The following is a 15,286-nucleotide window of genomic DNA, read 5'->3' as shown; positions in this document are numbered from 1 at the left end:
TAAAAAGCACATATGGATGTGATGGTTAGGTGTACACAAGCATTTGGTCATATAGTGTAATATTATTATGAAACAGATTTCCAAATGTTTCCGTCATTACATTTTTTTTTATCAACTGACTGCGCTTAACTTTGAATCCTTTGCTTTTTTTTTGGACCCATACAAGTTAAGGACCATCTGTCCGTTTTGTGTTGATTGCTCTTTCTGTGATGACTGGTGATAAATGGGCAAAAAAAGAGCCTAAAGCCTTATATCTGGCTAAAGGCAACAATTATTCCTGAAGAGCCATTTATTTTATGGTTATGGAGAGCAATACATTTTAATGGGTGACTATGTGTTTTACATTTATTTAATGTATGTCTTAGGCAGTCGAATTTTACCAGACATCTGTAAAATTAAAAACACATTGTCCAATAGTTTGAAAGCGATATTTGAATATTTGAGCTTGGTAATGTTTTTCCAGGTTTCCTGAAGAGGGGCGATAAATTCTGAAGTTCACTGTTAAAGAGCTTGCATAAAACAATACCTATGTAATGACTGTCAAGAGGAATAAGTGCACTACATCAGCAGCCTCTTTTAGATAAGGCATTTCATAGCTAATCAATACATCCTGTCAAATTAGAAACCTACTTGAGGTGTAAGTCGTGGCATGCCTGTAACCGCTGAATGTTAATGAGGGTAATCATAACATAATCGATATTACACAATGGCACAGCTTACCTTTAGCCTTTGCCTAAAGTACTTGCGTGCGCTGAAAGCCCGCCATGTTTTCTGTATTACAGTCGCATTCCGGTGAAGATAGCTGTAATAATATTTCTGAGTTAATCATCTTTGCTAGAAAGTTTCCTCCTAAGAGCCCTAAATGGTTGGCGCTTCTCAGACATTTACATTCATTCATCAAGATGATCCCCTCTAAATGCACGTCTATGGCAATGCAGAACTCAACAAGGCCATCAGTTTTAAAAAGACCATTTATAATCCCAGAAAATCAATGCATATATAGGGAAGGTGGTAACCCAAGAACTGCACTTAAGGCGCACAGATTGTGCCTAATTAACCACTTAACACACTGATCAATTAACTAAAGTAATCTAAATGAACCTACTGTCTGGAAGTTTGTCTGCTGACTGCACAGAAATATATGGAGGTTACACTGCTGGAGCACCAAGTGGTCTCGCTAATTTCTGTGCCTAAAGACTAAAATAGACAATGATTTAGCATGCAGAGGCCGCATAAAGCGTAGCTCTAGGGGGGTGGTGATTGTGCACAGCACTTTAGGCTCATGAATGAAAACACAGTAATGGACCAACAACACTTGGAGGGGGAAAAAAAATTTCTTTTAAATCATTTCGGCATATATTTTTCACCTGTCTTTTCTTCAGTTTATGCAAGAACTATGCTATTGAATATATACAGTACATGCTATTAAATATATAGAGCTGTTTATTCCTAAATGTGGATAAAATTCCAATCATATGTAGTCACTGAAGACGACATGTAAACAGCTATCCCATAGTGACCAGATCACCCAGGATGGATAATACCAGCTTCTATGGTGTTAAATTCCAGAGGTGCTCATATCCATACAACTCTCTGTTTGGTCCCAAACTACTGTAGGTTGCTTCCTCATGAAACAAAGTGTAGGGATGAAATATAACACTAGTTATGTATATAAAGTTACTTCGTTCAGTTAATTAGTCGATAATTGATTGGAACTCGCTCACAAAGTACAATGGAACAATGGTCCCATGACATTTTCTTTTTTTAAATGTAATATCAGGTCATGAAGGTCATCGTGAAGGTCATCATGAGAAGTTTTCCAGTTGTTTCTGAATGAATGCTAGTTATATTTGTAGAAGTGTTTATAGAACACTGGTTGAATTGTGTTCCCAAAACAACAGTTACATATGTACCTAGCATTCATTTAATCATCTTCAGTAACTAGTTAAGGTCATGGTGGATCTTAGGCACAACACACACGTGCAACTGTTTATGAGGTTAGGGTTAGGGCATCCATGTCCAATCTTATCCACAAAGGGCTGGTGTGGGTGCAGGTTTTCTTTCCAACCAAGCAGAAGCCACACCTGATTTAATCAGAGCGTTTAGTAGACTCTGTTGTGGCTTCTGCTTGGTTGGAATGAAAACCTGCACCCACACTAGGGTTAAACGTATACATATGAACTAAGAAAAGTTGCATGCTTTGACCTTATCAGTGCTCCAAACTTGGATTAATATCTTCACAGAACTAATCACATCAACTCTGACACTTTACACACAGTAAACAATCTCTCGTGTGTGTGTGTGTGTGTGTGTGTGTGTGTGTGTGTGTGTGTGTGTGTCGCACTGACCTGACGTAGGCACGTGCACGACAGCCTCGAAACCAGCTCTGAATTTTGACAGCTGCAGCATATTCGTGCTGTCTGTTTTCTTCTGCTTTTCTATCATATAAAATTACAAAAAAAATTGCTTAATCAGTTTGATGAAATATCCTAATTTACCGAGATTTTATTATTATTATTATTATTATTATTATTATTATTATTATTATTATTAATAATAATATTTATTTATTTATTTATTTATTACTATTTTTCGAACTAAAGCTAGCTGTAACTACTAAGTAAACAGATATAGATTAGCTTAGTGATATTAAATATTGCTCAAACTGTAGTAAAGAAAAACACATACACACAACAAAAAAAAGTTTTGCGTCGTTGTGTTTACCTGTTTCGGATAAAATATTGCTCTTTGACGTGGTCTATATGCTCGTACAACTTCACTAGCCTAGCCATTTTCAGGTTGCTTTCCTTGTAACCATGACAACGAGAGGACGAGTCCAACACAGCGAAGGGAGGGGTGTTTGTAACTACACTAAGTTGTTGCGTTCAGGTCATGTCGGAAAGATCGGAAAGCGCATGAATGAACGTAAACCGCCATCACAAAGTCGTAATTACTAGTGGGATTTTATAATTGTGTTTGGTATATGCAGAAAGTTATTGGAATGCAAGTAAATTGTTCTTTAAAAAATGTAAAAAAAAATAGATGTATTTAATTTTTTTTTACTAGATAACTGGCTGCAGAAAATACGATAACATTGTACAATACGATATACTATCTATCTAAAGTTTACAGTCGCGTCATAAATAGATTAAAAACATCTAAAAAAAACAACAAAAAGTAAAACACCTAGTATCATGTGCATTCATTGTATTTGTAGTTAATTAAGTGAAATTACAACTTTCTGGTAATTACGACTTCCCAGCTCGTAAATACGAGCGTCCCAGGCGGAATTGCATGTGGGGGAAGACATGACACCATGATGACCATGATGTAAAGCTGGCAGAGGCAGTGTGATACACTGGACAATGTATTAAATGAAAACCTTAATTCCTCATTAACGTTGTTTCATGGTAACAGCATTCCCTAAGAGGCTACTGCCCTTTTCATTTAATACACTGTCCAGTGTATCACACTGCCTCTGCCAGCTTTACATCATGAATAAAACACAACAGAAAATAGTTTCTGGAATTTAGTTCTTAAACTTAAAATCCAGAAACTATTTTCTGTTGTGTTTTATTCCTTACATATCAGTATGGAGGAAGGGTTGATGTACGCTCTATCTAACAAGAGATAATAATTAATCTCTCTCTCTTTTTTTTTTTACATTGTTGACTAATTAGCAGCCTGTTATTGTATTCTTGCTGTAAAGAATATGTTTGTTATTGAGTCCAACATTTTATTTGCCAGTCCGCTAGCTCCTTGCTAGTCAGTGATATGAATTAGCTGGCCAGAAGTTTCAAGAATAAGAAAGTTAAAATATTTTTTGCTGTTTATCATATTTTTATCCTCTCTGCCATGTTACCATTGTTTATTCCGTGCACGCTTCTCTTTATGAGCATGCATATGGCGTTGTGGCACCTCCCTCAACTTCGTCATCAATTTGCTCGCCTCTTGATGGCACCAATCCACCCAGGCTCTGGACTTTAAGCCATGGTAATTACCTGCAGAGCGCTGTTTTGACAAGGTGGATGACGGTAAAGTCATCATTTCCCACAGCACGGAGACCAGCATGTTTTACACCTGACCTCCTGGCCCACTCTGTGGCAAACTGGATATGATGGGTCCAGCATTTGCGATGTTTTTTCTTTTGTTTGCTGCTACTTTTCTGAACATCTGCTATAGCTGGTTGGATTGGGATACAACTCAACTTAAATAAGTATCGTCCTAATCTTGACATTTTGGGATGTTAGTAGATCCCAAATAATCATTTTTCATTTGTCAGTTTAGCTATCAAGGAATGAAAAAGAATGATGATTCCAAGGATCTTGAGTAGACTAGATGCAAAATTGTCTAACAGAATAAAAATCATTTAAAAAAAAAAAAGTAATTTCCTGAAATACATCTTATTTGTAAGAATGTGTGGGTCTTATCCAAGGATAAGTGGTAGGATAGCAGTGGTAGGATTTGAACATACAACCTTCCTAACCATAGGCCACCATCCTAACCACAGAGCTACTGCTCCCACCTGGTCCTGTGGGACAATAAGAGATCATCCTAAAATTGGCAGCTTGTTAGAGGATGCCAGTGCCTCCAGGAAGTTGTTTAATTTCAGGAAATCTCTTCCTCTACACATGTACCTGTGCATCATCAATTATGGGAGTCTTTTTGTTCCAGCACCATGGGGGCTACATAATTGAAATGATGGTCATTATTCCCCTGGATTTTTTTTTTACCCAGCTCACCTTCTCTTTCCTTCTTTGTTTCCCCTAATGGATAAAAAAGCGTGACTGTTCTGGTGGGAAAGAAAATCATATTTTTATTAGCTGGCCCTTATCTGGGGGGGAAAGGTAATGAATTGAGGATTGTGTAAGGTGCTTTAATCTGCCGGCGGTTTATCATTATTTGTGGCGCGCTTGCGTGGAGACAGTGGTAATCCATTAAGAAGGGGGATGATCCTGCGAGGGGCCTTGATGAAGTCCAGGCTTTTCTGTGCCTTGCATGGAAAAGGGCATTTAGTGCTGCCGGCCCACACTGCCAGTGCGTGAGATCCATCATTGGTGGGCTCTGGCTTATCTCTTCATCATTTTCAGCACCTCCTCTGTATTTTTGACCAGCCTGGCCAAAGACATTCATACTGTACAAGGCAGGTCATGTTGGGCGGCCGTGTTACCGCTGTAGTACAGCAATTAACAGCTAACTCTGCCCATACTGTTTTGGTACGCTCACTATAATCTTGCTTACCCGCAGTTATTTTGTGTCTTCTCGCTGGTTATTATTCATCAGCTCCTTTTCCTGTTTGTTTGCATTCTGTCTTTCTTGGCCTGGCTCTCAGACTGCCTGGAGGGCTGCAGTGTTTCATTTCCTGAAGAAAGGCTTAGCCCGGGTTTGATTGAGGTCTCTTCCATTTCATCGAGCCGTGTTGTTTTTGTGGCCAGTGTGCCGCATCACATATAAAGCCAAAGCTGAGATAGGCAGTGGTTTGATCGAGCGAATGATAAAATGCGAAGTCATTTGCGTTGTTGCCGAGGTTGCTGCTTTTCCTGCTGCTTCTAGTTGCAGATGTCTAAAATCCCAATCTTTTCTGTTAATGAAAAACACACTGCTGGCTGTCCTATTTCCTATTTTGGGGAAGGAAGAAGAAGAAGAAGTGAAACCTGCTGTGTTTCCTGTCTTTGCTCATGGGTCTGTCCACCTGAAGCTTGGCTCAGTTTCTCTGTGCCACTCGCAGATCAGTCATTTCTTTAATCTCTTGGTGATGTTATTGGAAACTTTTTGTTGTGGGATTTCACTAGAAGCATCAACAACTGTAATACGGTCCACAGTACACTTTCTTTACAATCGTATTCATATTAATGCTTTCTGAATATGTGATTTCTATAGCTTTCACCCTCAGTATCCTCTTTACCCAGGACTTTCTCTATATAATATTTTGAACATACATGTTAATAAAAGCTTTAAGGTCCTGTACCATCTTTAATAATGCACAATTACTCAAAGTCTGATAGCATAACAAACATAAAAATAGCATTATCAAAGTTGCGACCTTGCCTGATTGAGCTTTTCTAACTAACCTCTACTTTCACTGTGTGTGTGTGCGTGTGTGTGCGTGTGTGTGAGTGTGTGTGTGTGTGTGTGTGTGTGTGTGTGTGTGTGTGTGTGTTTGTGTGTGTGCATGTGTGAGAATCTGTTTTTCACTATGACTTTGAAGACTGACACTGGTGTTTTTATGACAGGTTTCATTTAATCTATAAACAGTGAGCGGTGTTTTGAAAGATCGCTAATAGAAATGTAGAAATTTCTAGAAAATGTCTCTTCAAATGAAAAGCAAATTACAAAATCTTTGTTTCAGCTCTGGAAAGCGTTTGCATCTGCCTTGTTATTTTCAGAGTGAACTACATACTAAATTGCTTGAGTTTGCGTTATTAAGTGGCTGTAATGGCTTGTGGATTGAATCTGATCTAGACAACACATAGCCTGTCTAACAATTCATTTTCTCCTAGAGAGGGAAAACAAGGGAGGAGGGAAAGCTGCGTCTTAATAAAGACCTTGTCCTATGATCTCTGGCCTTATTTCTGGCCCTTTTCTTAGTCACAGTTCCATGCGGTCCATCCAGGGCCCGATCCCATTTCTACTTCTCGGTGTGCTTCATTGCACAGCTGAACCTAAACGAGGATTTGTTGCCTGTTTATTTGCCCTTATTGCAATGGCTCTGTCTAGTTTTATAGGAGCTATTACTATAGATAGATTTGTTTTTCATGGGGCCTGATGACTCCACTAAGTTGTGTGTTTAGAAGACTGTTTGACACCCAAAAGTTCTTTTGTTTAAATATCAAATCAGCAGAGTAAGTGAGGCACAAACTTTTGCAACTAAATGGATTTTTGTTCAGCTTGAGCTTGCTGAGTATTTTGTCATCATTTGTAGGTTGGCTCAGTATAGTTTTTTTTTTTTTTTGCATTTAATTCTTGGCTTGATTTAGGTAAGAAGAAATTGTAGCCAAACAAAAAACAATTACGCATCTGCCCAGACAAACATATTATTCTTTCTACCGTCTATAGTAGAATAGTTCGATTCAACTCAAGTTTAATTGTATAGCACTTTTTACAATTAACATTGCCTCAAAGCGGCTTTGCAGAACATAAACATGGAACAAGAGGTTATTATAAAGAATAATATAAAAATTTATAAATAACATAAAATTGATAGAATGAATATATACAGTGTTTACTCTCTATATACACAGATCAAGCATAACATCATGACCACTGACAGGTGAAGTGAATAACACTGATTATCTATTCATCATGTACCTGTAAGTGCATGGGATATTAGGTAGTGATGGGAAGTTCGGTTCTTTTCCGCGAACCGGTTCTTTCGGACAGTTCGATTTAATGAACCAGTTCAAAAATCCAGTTCACCAGTTCTTTTACGTCCTGACGTAATGACATCATTCACAATGACGTGATGACACAAATTCCATCATCCCGCTGCCGGCAGATATTAATACAATCAATTTAACACATTCGAAAAGTTCTTTGTAATCATAACTTTAGTTGAATACGTTTCTTACATTTAAGTTTTGCAACTAAAACACCCAGTACAGACATTGATTTGCAAATGTGTATGTTTTATGTGTCTTAAAGATATAAAGTTAAACTAATCTTCATCAACTTACAAAAAGCGGCATATAAAAATACAGACTAACCTGCACAATAGTCAATAGTAAAATTAACTGACATATATTGAGTGACATATATTGATTTTTTTTTTTTTATAAAAATGTTTAATAGCCTATGACTAGTTACTATGCATATCCCAATATGTATAATTTGCTCTGAAGGGTCATGCAGTTCAGTTATTCAAGCATGCGCAGTATCAACAGCTCATCAGTTCTCGGACACGTCCGAAACAAACAGTTCTCAGTTCTGTACTGATGATTTGCTGTATTGGTTCAGTTATTCACACATGCGCAGTATCAACAGCTCGAGCTCACAGTTCTCTCAGCACAACATGTCTCAGTTCAGTGTAGAGGAGTTACATATACTCCGGGATATTAGTTTATTTAGAGTCAGAGGGGCTGTCAGGCATGACCGAAAGTGAGTAACTTTGGTAACTTGTGGATCAGCGCTGACTCAAGATGCGAACTGTTTAGAACGAATCAGTTCGATTTGGTGAACCGGTTCATCCAGTTCACTAAAAAGAACTGGTTCAAAAGAACGATTCGTTCACGTACTGGCCATCACTAATATTAGGCTACAAGTGAACATTTTTGTCCTCTAAGTTGATGTTTACATTTACAGCATTTAACAGACGCCTAGATGACTGGATCACAGCATTTCTAAAACTGCAGCTCTTTGTGGGTGTTCCCAGTCTGTAGTGGTCAGTATCTATCGAAAGTGGTCCAACAGTGGTGAACAGGGTCATGGGCAGCCAAGGCCCGTGGGGAGTGAAGGTTGACTAGTGCAGTCCGATCCAGCAGATGAGCTAGTGTAGCTCAAATTGCTGATGAAGTTAATGCTGGTTCTGATAGAAAGATGTCAGAAAACACAGTGCATTGCAGTTGGTTGTGCATGGGGCTGCATAGCCTCAGACCAGTCAGGGTGCTCATGCTGACCCCTGTACACTGCTGAAAGCACCAACAGGCACGTGATCATCAGAACTGGACTAAAGTGTAATGGAAGAAAGTGGCCTGGTTTGTCCATGCCTCAGTGGGTCAGGGCTGCTTTGGCAGCAAAAGGGGAACAAACACAATATTAGGAATGTGGTCATAATGTTATTGTATACACTCTAATTATATATAATTTAATATAAATATACTTTTCCCTCCCAAGGCCCCGCTCACAGACAATATTTCTCAGGAAGCTTAGTCTTGCTAATATCACCTCTGACCTGCTCTGAGATTTCTGCAAACCTACATTGTGACAGTTTCCCATCTTAAATCAGAATCAGAATCAGAATCAGGTTTATTGGCCAAGTGTGTTGACACACACAAGGAATTTTGTTCCAGCTGTTTGTGACAAAGGGGCTTTTTACACCTGGTCACTTCATGCGTTTTCTGTGATCAGATAGCTATCCGATGGTAAAAAGACCAGGTCTAAATGCCCTCCGAAACGTTTTTGAGACGGATCTTAATCCAATCACTCAAACCCCTTCAGGAGGAGGTCTGGGACGGATTTCAGATGAAACTGGACAGGTATAAATGCATGTGGTTGTTCAAGCCACATACGTCAGCGCTATACTCCTCCCAAACAGAAGTACGTCACTCGCAGGTGACTCGCGAGTCGTTCATCGCGCCAGACACAAATATGTTTTCCCACCAGCGCTGGCTCCGATCTTTCACCCAGGTGTCTCGTTTGGACCTTAAAATGCACTGCTGCCGCCAGCGAAAATGCAGCAAACAGTAAATGCTGTTTTATGTAGCAACCGCATACACCAAAGCGTGTTCCATTTCAATTACCCCGGAAATGAGGTAAAATATATTTGCATTTTGGGCGGGAGTAGAAAGATCAGATTGATATCCGATTCACCGAGACGCATTTATGTGGCCTAATGTAAATGGAACAGTTTCAACAAATCAGATAGCTATCGGATCAGAGAAAACACATGAAGTGACCAGGTGTAAAAAGGCCCAAAAGTACAGATATATTGTAAATAACACTATATTACACAAGAGATAGATAATACTATTAAAAGCACTATATACATAAAACCAATTTGAATTGAATTAATCCTATATGACTTCTAGTGCTACATTCACACAAACAGTAACTGGATGTTGTTCATTTTCAACAAAAGGTAGCAACGTTTGGCAATATTATTACTATGGCAACCAATAGAAGGAACGCTTACTGGTGACTGAAAACTTATAGCGATAAAATCACTTTGTGTGTCAATGTAGGTTATGGAGCCATTTAACATCATTGCTGATCTGTCGTAAAACGAGATAAAACGAGAAGTCAAAGAGATCATTTGACTTAAATATCAAAAAGCTTTTCAAGTGACTGGAGGTTTAATGAAGACTGAAACAGAACACAAATCAGCTTTATCTGATGACTGACCTCTAAATAATTCATTCAAACAGTAAAAGCTCCAAAAGATTTAAATTCAGTAAAATCCAAGTTTTCTTCCCCTTTACTGCAGTGAAAACCCAATAATCCATTTTGGGCCAATTTAAAAATTAAAGAAGTGGAATCACTGCGAGTTGGAGTAAACAGAATCGATCAAAAAGGCAGTGTGTGAGCCAGATAGCTCCTTTCCCCATGAGTTTTTGATTAACACATCCAACGGTGGATTTGACAGCAATATAGTAGCACCAGGTGTGGGTAGATCCCCTCAGGCCCCTGTTTTGTGTCTTTTCATAAACCTCTCTGGATCTGTTTGATTTCTCCTGGTGTCTGTGCATGTGCCTGTGCATGTGAGCACTGGACTGCACTGCTCACTGCTCATGCACGGTGTGCGAGTGTGTGTGTGTGTGAGCTTTTGTGAAAACATTTGGAAATATTCAGCTAACACATCCCTTCCTGAGGCTATGAATTGATAACCTCATTACACACAGCCTCGCTGCATAACGGCACAACACAGAGCAATTAAACTACACTGCAAACCGAAATCCTTTTTTTCCCTGAGTGTTTATTCTCATGATGTCTTATACCGATTCAGTCATTTCTCGTCGTGTCTTTCCTTTAGATTGACTACATTCCATCCGTTCGGGCTAACGATTCAGGTGTGTGCGTGTTACAGGAGTACAATACGCCTCATTGCTGCACGTTGTCTTATTTACCTGTGATCGATCACTTGGCCCAACCAGACTGGGTCGTTGGAGAAGAGGAAGCCTTTGTGATTTATTCTAGGTGTTAAAAAATAATTTGTTTTAGATTGATTAACATTAATTAATGACGGTAATTATGCAGGATGAAAACAGATGTTCCTCTCTCGAAGACTAGACTTTAATTACCTCTTGTTTTGCCTAAAAATACCACAAACTTCTTAATAAATAACAGTTAAGGATATACGATCAATTACGCAGCTGTTTGGCAAGACAAAAAAAACTTTCTCAAGTAAAAATCTATTGTGATTTTGACTCATCATCATCATCATCATCCGGAACATCTTCTCTATTCAGGACCAAAGCAATCATGCAGGTGTTCACACCCTTTCTTTCTTTTTCTGTTGTTCTGAGATGTCCTCCAGCGTGATCGTGTGCATCGGCCCTTTTTCCTCAGTGAGCGTCTGTCATCGCTAGCTGCCACTCATTCGCTCTTCTTGTCTGTCAGGCTGTGATATGGTAATTCACCCTGGCCAGCTGCAGTAATGACTAGACTGCCGGGTGTGATTAAGAGCTCCGTTCCACCAGGTGACCTGGTGAACCCAGACACACGACTACGATGACCTCACATGACAGCCTGAGGGTTCTGCCGTTCCTGTAAGATGATACAGAAAAAGTGAAGCCAAACTTTTCTATATCACACTAACATTAAATATTTTTTTCCTATGATTTGCACACAACTTTTTTTTATAATTCCTCTAGTGATTAAAGTATTTTATTAAAGAATGAAGCATATTTTTTTTTAGTTTAGACAGTAAATACAGTTAGACATCTGGATATTGTTCAATTTAATTCAATTAAATTTTATTTCTATAGTCCTTTTAACAGTGGACATTGTCTCAAAGCAGCTTTACAGAATAGAACATTTTTATTTATCCCTATTTATCTCTAATGAACAAGCCTGTGGAAGGAAAAGGAAAAACTCCATTAGATTATATGAGAGAGAAACCTCAAGAGGAACCAGACTCAAAGGGGAAGCCATCCTCATTTAGGTGACACCAGAGAGTGTGAATAGAAATTATTATAAACAATAGAGAAAAGATCTTGCTTAAATGAACACTTAAACATTTAATCAGTAAGAAGATATGTACATTGTCAGAAAGTATTTACAGAAATATAAGTTAAGCAGCAAAAAAAAAAAGGGTTCAGTTACCTCAGTTCAGCTCGATGTCCCATCTCTCTCTCTCTCTCTCTCTCTCTCTCTCTCTCTCTCTCTCTCTCTCTCTCTCTCTCTCTCTCTCTCTCTCTCTCAGTTTGTCATGTTACTAAGGAACTGAAAATCTAAATCATTGACACTGGAAACTCCTTCCCGAAATCTCCTTACAGAAAGCTTTAGTAAGAAAAGATTGAATGTTTTTTATTGTTGTATTAGTAATGTATTCATGTATTAGTAATGCTTTATATTGGCATAGAAACGAGTCAAAATAACTTCCACTTCTGTCTTTCTGCTTTTGCTCATTGCTCCCAGCCGTCTATGCACATGACCTTGTATGAAGTTTTGTGGGGGTTGTTTCTTAATAACATGTGTGTGAGGATAAAAAGTTGTTTCTACAACACAATGAACACATACTGAGGCTGGACAGATGAGTAATCCATTGTCCATCCTACTGAGCACTGGCCTGGAAACCTTAAATAGCTACAACATGGCTTCTATCAAAACGTAAGTGTATGCTGAGCTAGTTAGCTATTTTAATGCATTAATATAGACTCAGGGAAATGAACAAGTTTATGGTTTACAATGTTTAGTCTCTTCTAAATCTTTTGGATGTCTGATCTGAGTTCTGTCCTCGAACCACATATTACTTGTGATGTGGCTTGTGTCTTTGTCTCAAATTTTAATCATCCTTGTACTGTACATAAAAAAAAAAATGAACTGAACCCAATATGAGTCTAGTTGTGTATTAAAAAGGCTTTGTTTAAACATCCCTGTGTGTTCTGGATCTTTTGTGGATGCTCCCAGTGACTGGCCATGTTTCCATACCGCCGCTTTAAAGCATGGATTAAAAAGTTGCATCGGCTGGTCTATAGCCACTGACAGGAAATGTCACGGTGGAGAAGGTTGATCCAGAATTTGATCTAGAGCAAATTTCTATCTTGTCCAATCCCACTCTTCTGCCCTCCCTCGTGGCCCGCTTTGTGGCTTAACTGCATGGATTTGCTGCTGGGGTTTGAACAGGTTTGAAATTAAAATGTATTGCTCATTCTCAATGTATTGATTCATACCTCGCTGTGTCAATATTAACTTCAGCTAGTTTTCCAATAAGAAATAAAGATCTGACAGTGGAGTCTCTCTCTCTCTCTCTCTCTCTCTCTCTCTCTCTCTCTCTCTCTCTCTCTCTCTCTCTCTCTCTCTCTCTCTCTCCCTAACACACAGTCTCTGAATTTTGTATTATAGTACATACCATTTTCTAAGAGCCACATGTAAATAGTTCACCTCGAGTATTGCAGAGTACAGAGTATTACACCTCGTAATGGACTGAACACGTTGTTCAAAGTACTTGAACTGATGCAAAGTGTTTTAGTTACAGAGTGCTGCAAATTAAAATAGCCTTCCATTCCAATCCTTTTATTAAATATCCATCTCCATTAATTCTGTCTCCGTCCCCTCAGTGCAGTGGCACTGTCAGCCTAATCCCTTCTCCTTCTCTCATTGTCAATACCCATCTAATTCTACTTTAACAACAGTAATTGGCTGATAGAGTCGAGCTATAGATTTGCTTTCCTGATGACTCCTTGCCTTCTTTTTTTTTCATTGGTAATTCTAATAGAATTTCAAATCTTCACCACTGTGATGGCACTTGAGTAGGTCAAAAGTTCTGTCAAGGTCCTATTGGAAACCTCGCATGTGACGTCTTTATTTCCACTTGGTCATTCCTTGACTCACTTTTCTCCTACTTTATTCCAGCCCTTCTTTAGCTAGTCATGTATGAGCAATTGCGAACAACCACTTTGACACACTACAGCAATCATTCCATTATAATTCCAGTGTAAATTTTTTATTACATTTTTTTGCACACAAATTATTTGGCTAGAGTCGTTATTGGAGCTGTTCCTGTCTGCTGCTGAAGGATTATAGATTTGATCTCCATACAGCTGGCACCTTCAGAGAAGGGTCCAGGAGACTCATTTGTTTTTATTTATAGGCTTTTGAATTGAATTTCTGATCAATGACGGGTCGCTCTCGCGCGCTCTGTTTCAAACTGAAAAGGGGAGGAGAGAGAGATGGAGAGAGAGAGAGAGAGGCTAGGAAGACAGAATTGATTGTATCTTTTCACTGGAGGCTAGGTTTCCTAACTCAGCCGACACTGCGCTGCCCAAAAATAGCTGAACCACAGCTGGGCACGGGAGAAGTTACCTTGTGTAGAGAGTGAAGGGCGATCGGGGCTGTAACCTATAGAAGCTCTGTCCTCTGGGGAGCTGAGTTCACTGAATCATGCAAAAGCTCACATCACTAACAAAGTGGCTTTAAAACCATCGCACTTCATTTTTAAGGTCATTTAAATTTCATCAATTAAAGGAGTTACTGAAACACTTCCAAATGCTTAGCACAGCACTTTAAATGTTTCATTTCAACCATATCGCTGTGTCCTCCAGTGTTTCTTCTTCTTCTTCTTCTTCTTCTTCTTCTTCTTCTTCTTCTTCTTCTTTATCTTCCTTTTTATATATTTAGCAAATCTTCAATATTTAAAGGAGCAGATACTCAATTCAATTCAACTCAGTTGACTTGTATTTTAACGATTCACATTAACAATTATAGAAACAGAAGGGAAAAAATAAAAATAAATAAATGAATAATAATAATAATAATAATAATAATAATAATAAGAAGAAGAAGAAGAAGAAGAAGAAAAATAAGAATTAGACAACTATATTGACCATTAACTAGGATTATCTAAAAACAAACATGCATCTATAAAAGATGATTTATGGTGTAACAGAGTTTGGGGGCGTGCCTATTAAATGACTGACATGAGGCCAAGCCAAATACAAACAAATTCATCAACACTTGTTTTATTATTATATAATACACTTGTTTTTAGAAAATTATTTAAAGTATTTTTTAAAAATAATTCTAACATAATTTTCACATGATTTATACAGGAAGAAATGAAAAAATATTGACTCTTGCATCTTTAAGTCTTATTCCTTAGTACCACTGTAACTGAGTGTATTTACTTTCCTCTCTTTTTTATATTATGATTTATGTTCCGCCTCAACACCAGGCAGCTTTAAGCAGGTACAGTAACAAGGTCAGCGAGAACAGGCTCCACATGTGGAGCGCTTAATTTCCCTTTTAACAATAGAGTTCCTACATTCCCCTGCTTTCTTTTTCTCTGCTCTGCTGGTGCTGAGCGGCTCTTACTAAGCCTCACTTCATTAGGTCAGCCTGCAGGCGTGAAGGGTCCACTCATTACTTCACACACCACCATTGCCTCCTCAAAAGCTGACACCGGCTAATGGGA

The 15,286-nt window shown here is 38.5% G+C and overlaps 1 protein-coding gene across 3 annotated transcripts in view; it reads right to left on the bottom strand.

Moving 5' to 3' along the window:
* The window catches only part of spata17 (spermatogenesis associated 17), a 28,259-nt gene extending 25,375 nt beyond the window's left edge, over positions 1–2,884 (bottom strand). For all 3 annotated transcript variants that reach the window (XM_027173686.2, XM_027173683.2, XM_027173684.2), the window contains exons 1-3: positions 2,725–2,884; positions 2,349–2,438; positions 721–802 (exon numbers count right to left, since the gene is read on the bottom strand). In XM_027173686.2, the coding sequence (XP_027029487.1) occupies positions 721–802; positions 2,349–2,438; positions 2,725–2,792 (240 nt within the window). In that variant the 5' untranslated portion in view covers positions 2,793–2,884. The remainder of the gene's footprint in view (positions 1–720; positions 803–2,348; positions 2,439–2,724) is intronic.
* Positions 2,885–15,286: the final 12,402 nt, after the last annotated feature.

This window comes from Tachysurus fulvidraco, chromosome 12 (assembly GCF_022655615.1).
Source record: "Tachysurus fulvidraco isolate hzauxx_2018 chromosome 12, HZAU_PFXX_2.0, whole genome shotgun sequence".
NCBI classification, from domain to species: domain Eukaryota; kingdom Metazoa; phylum Chordata; class Actinopteri; order Siluriformes; family Bagridae; genus Tachysurus; species Tachysurus fulvidraco.
Note: the sequence above shows the minus strand (reverse complement) of the source record. Positions and strands in the feature narration are given on the sequence as shown.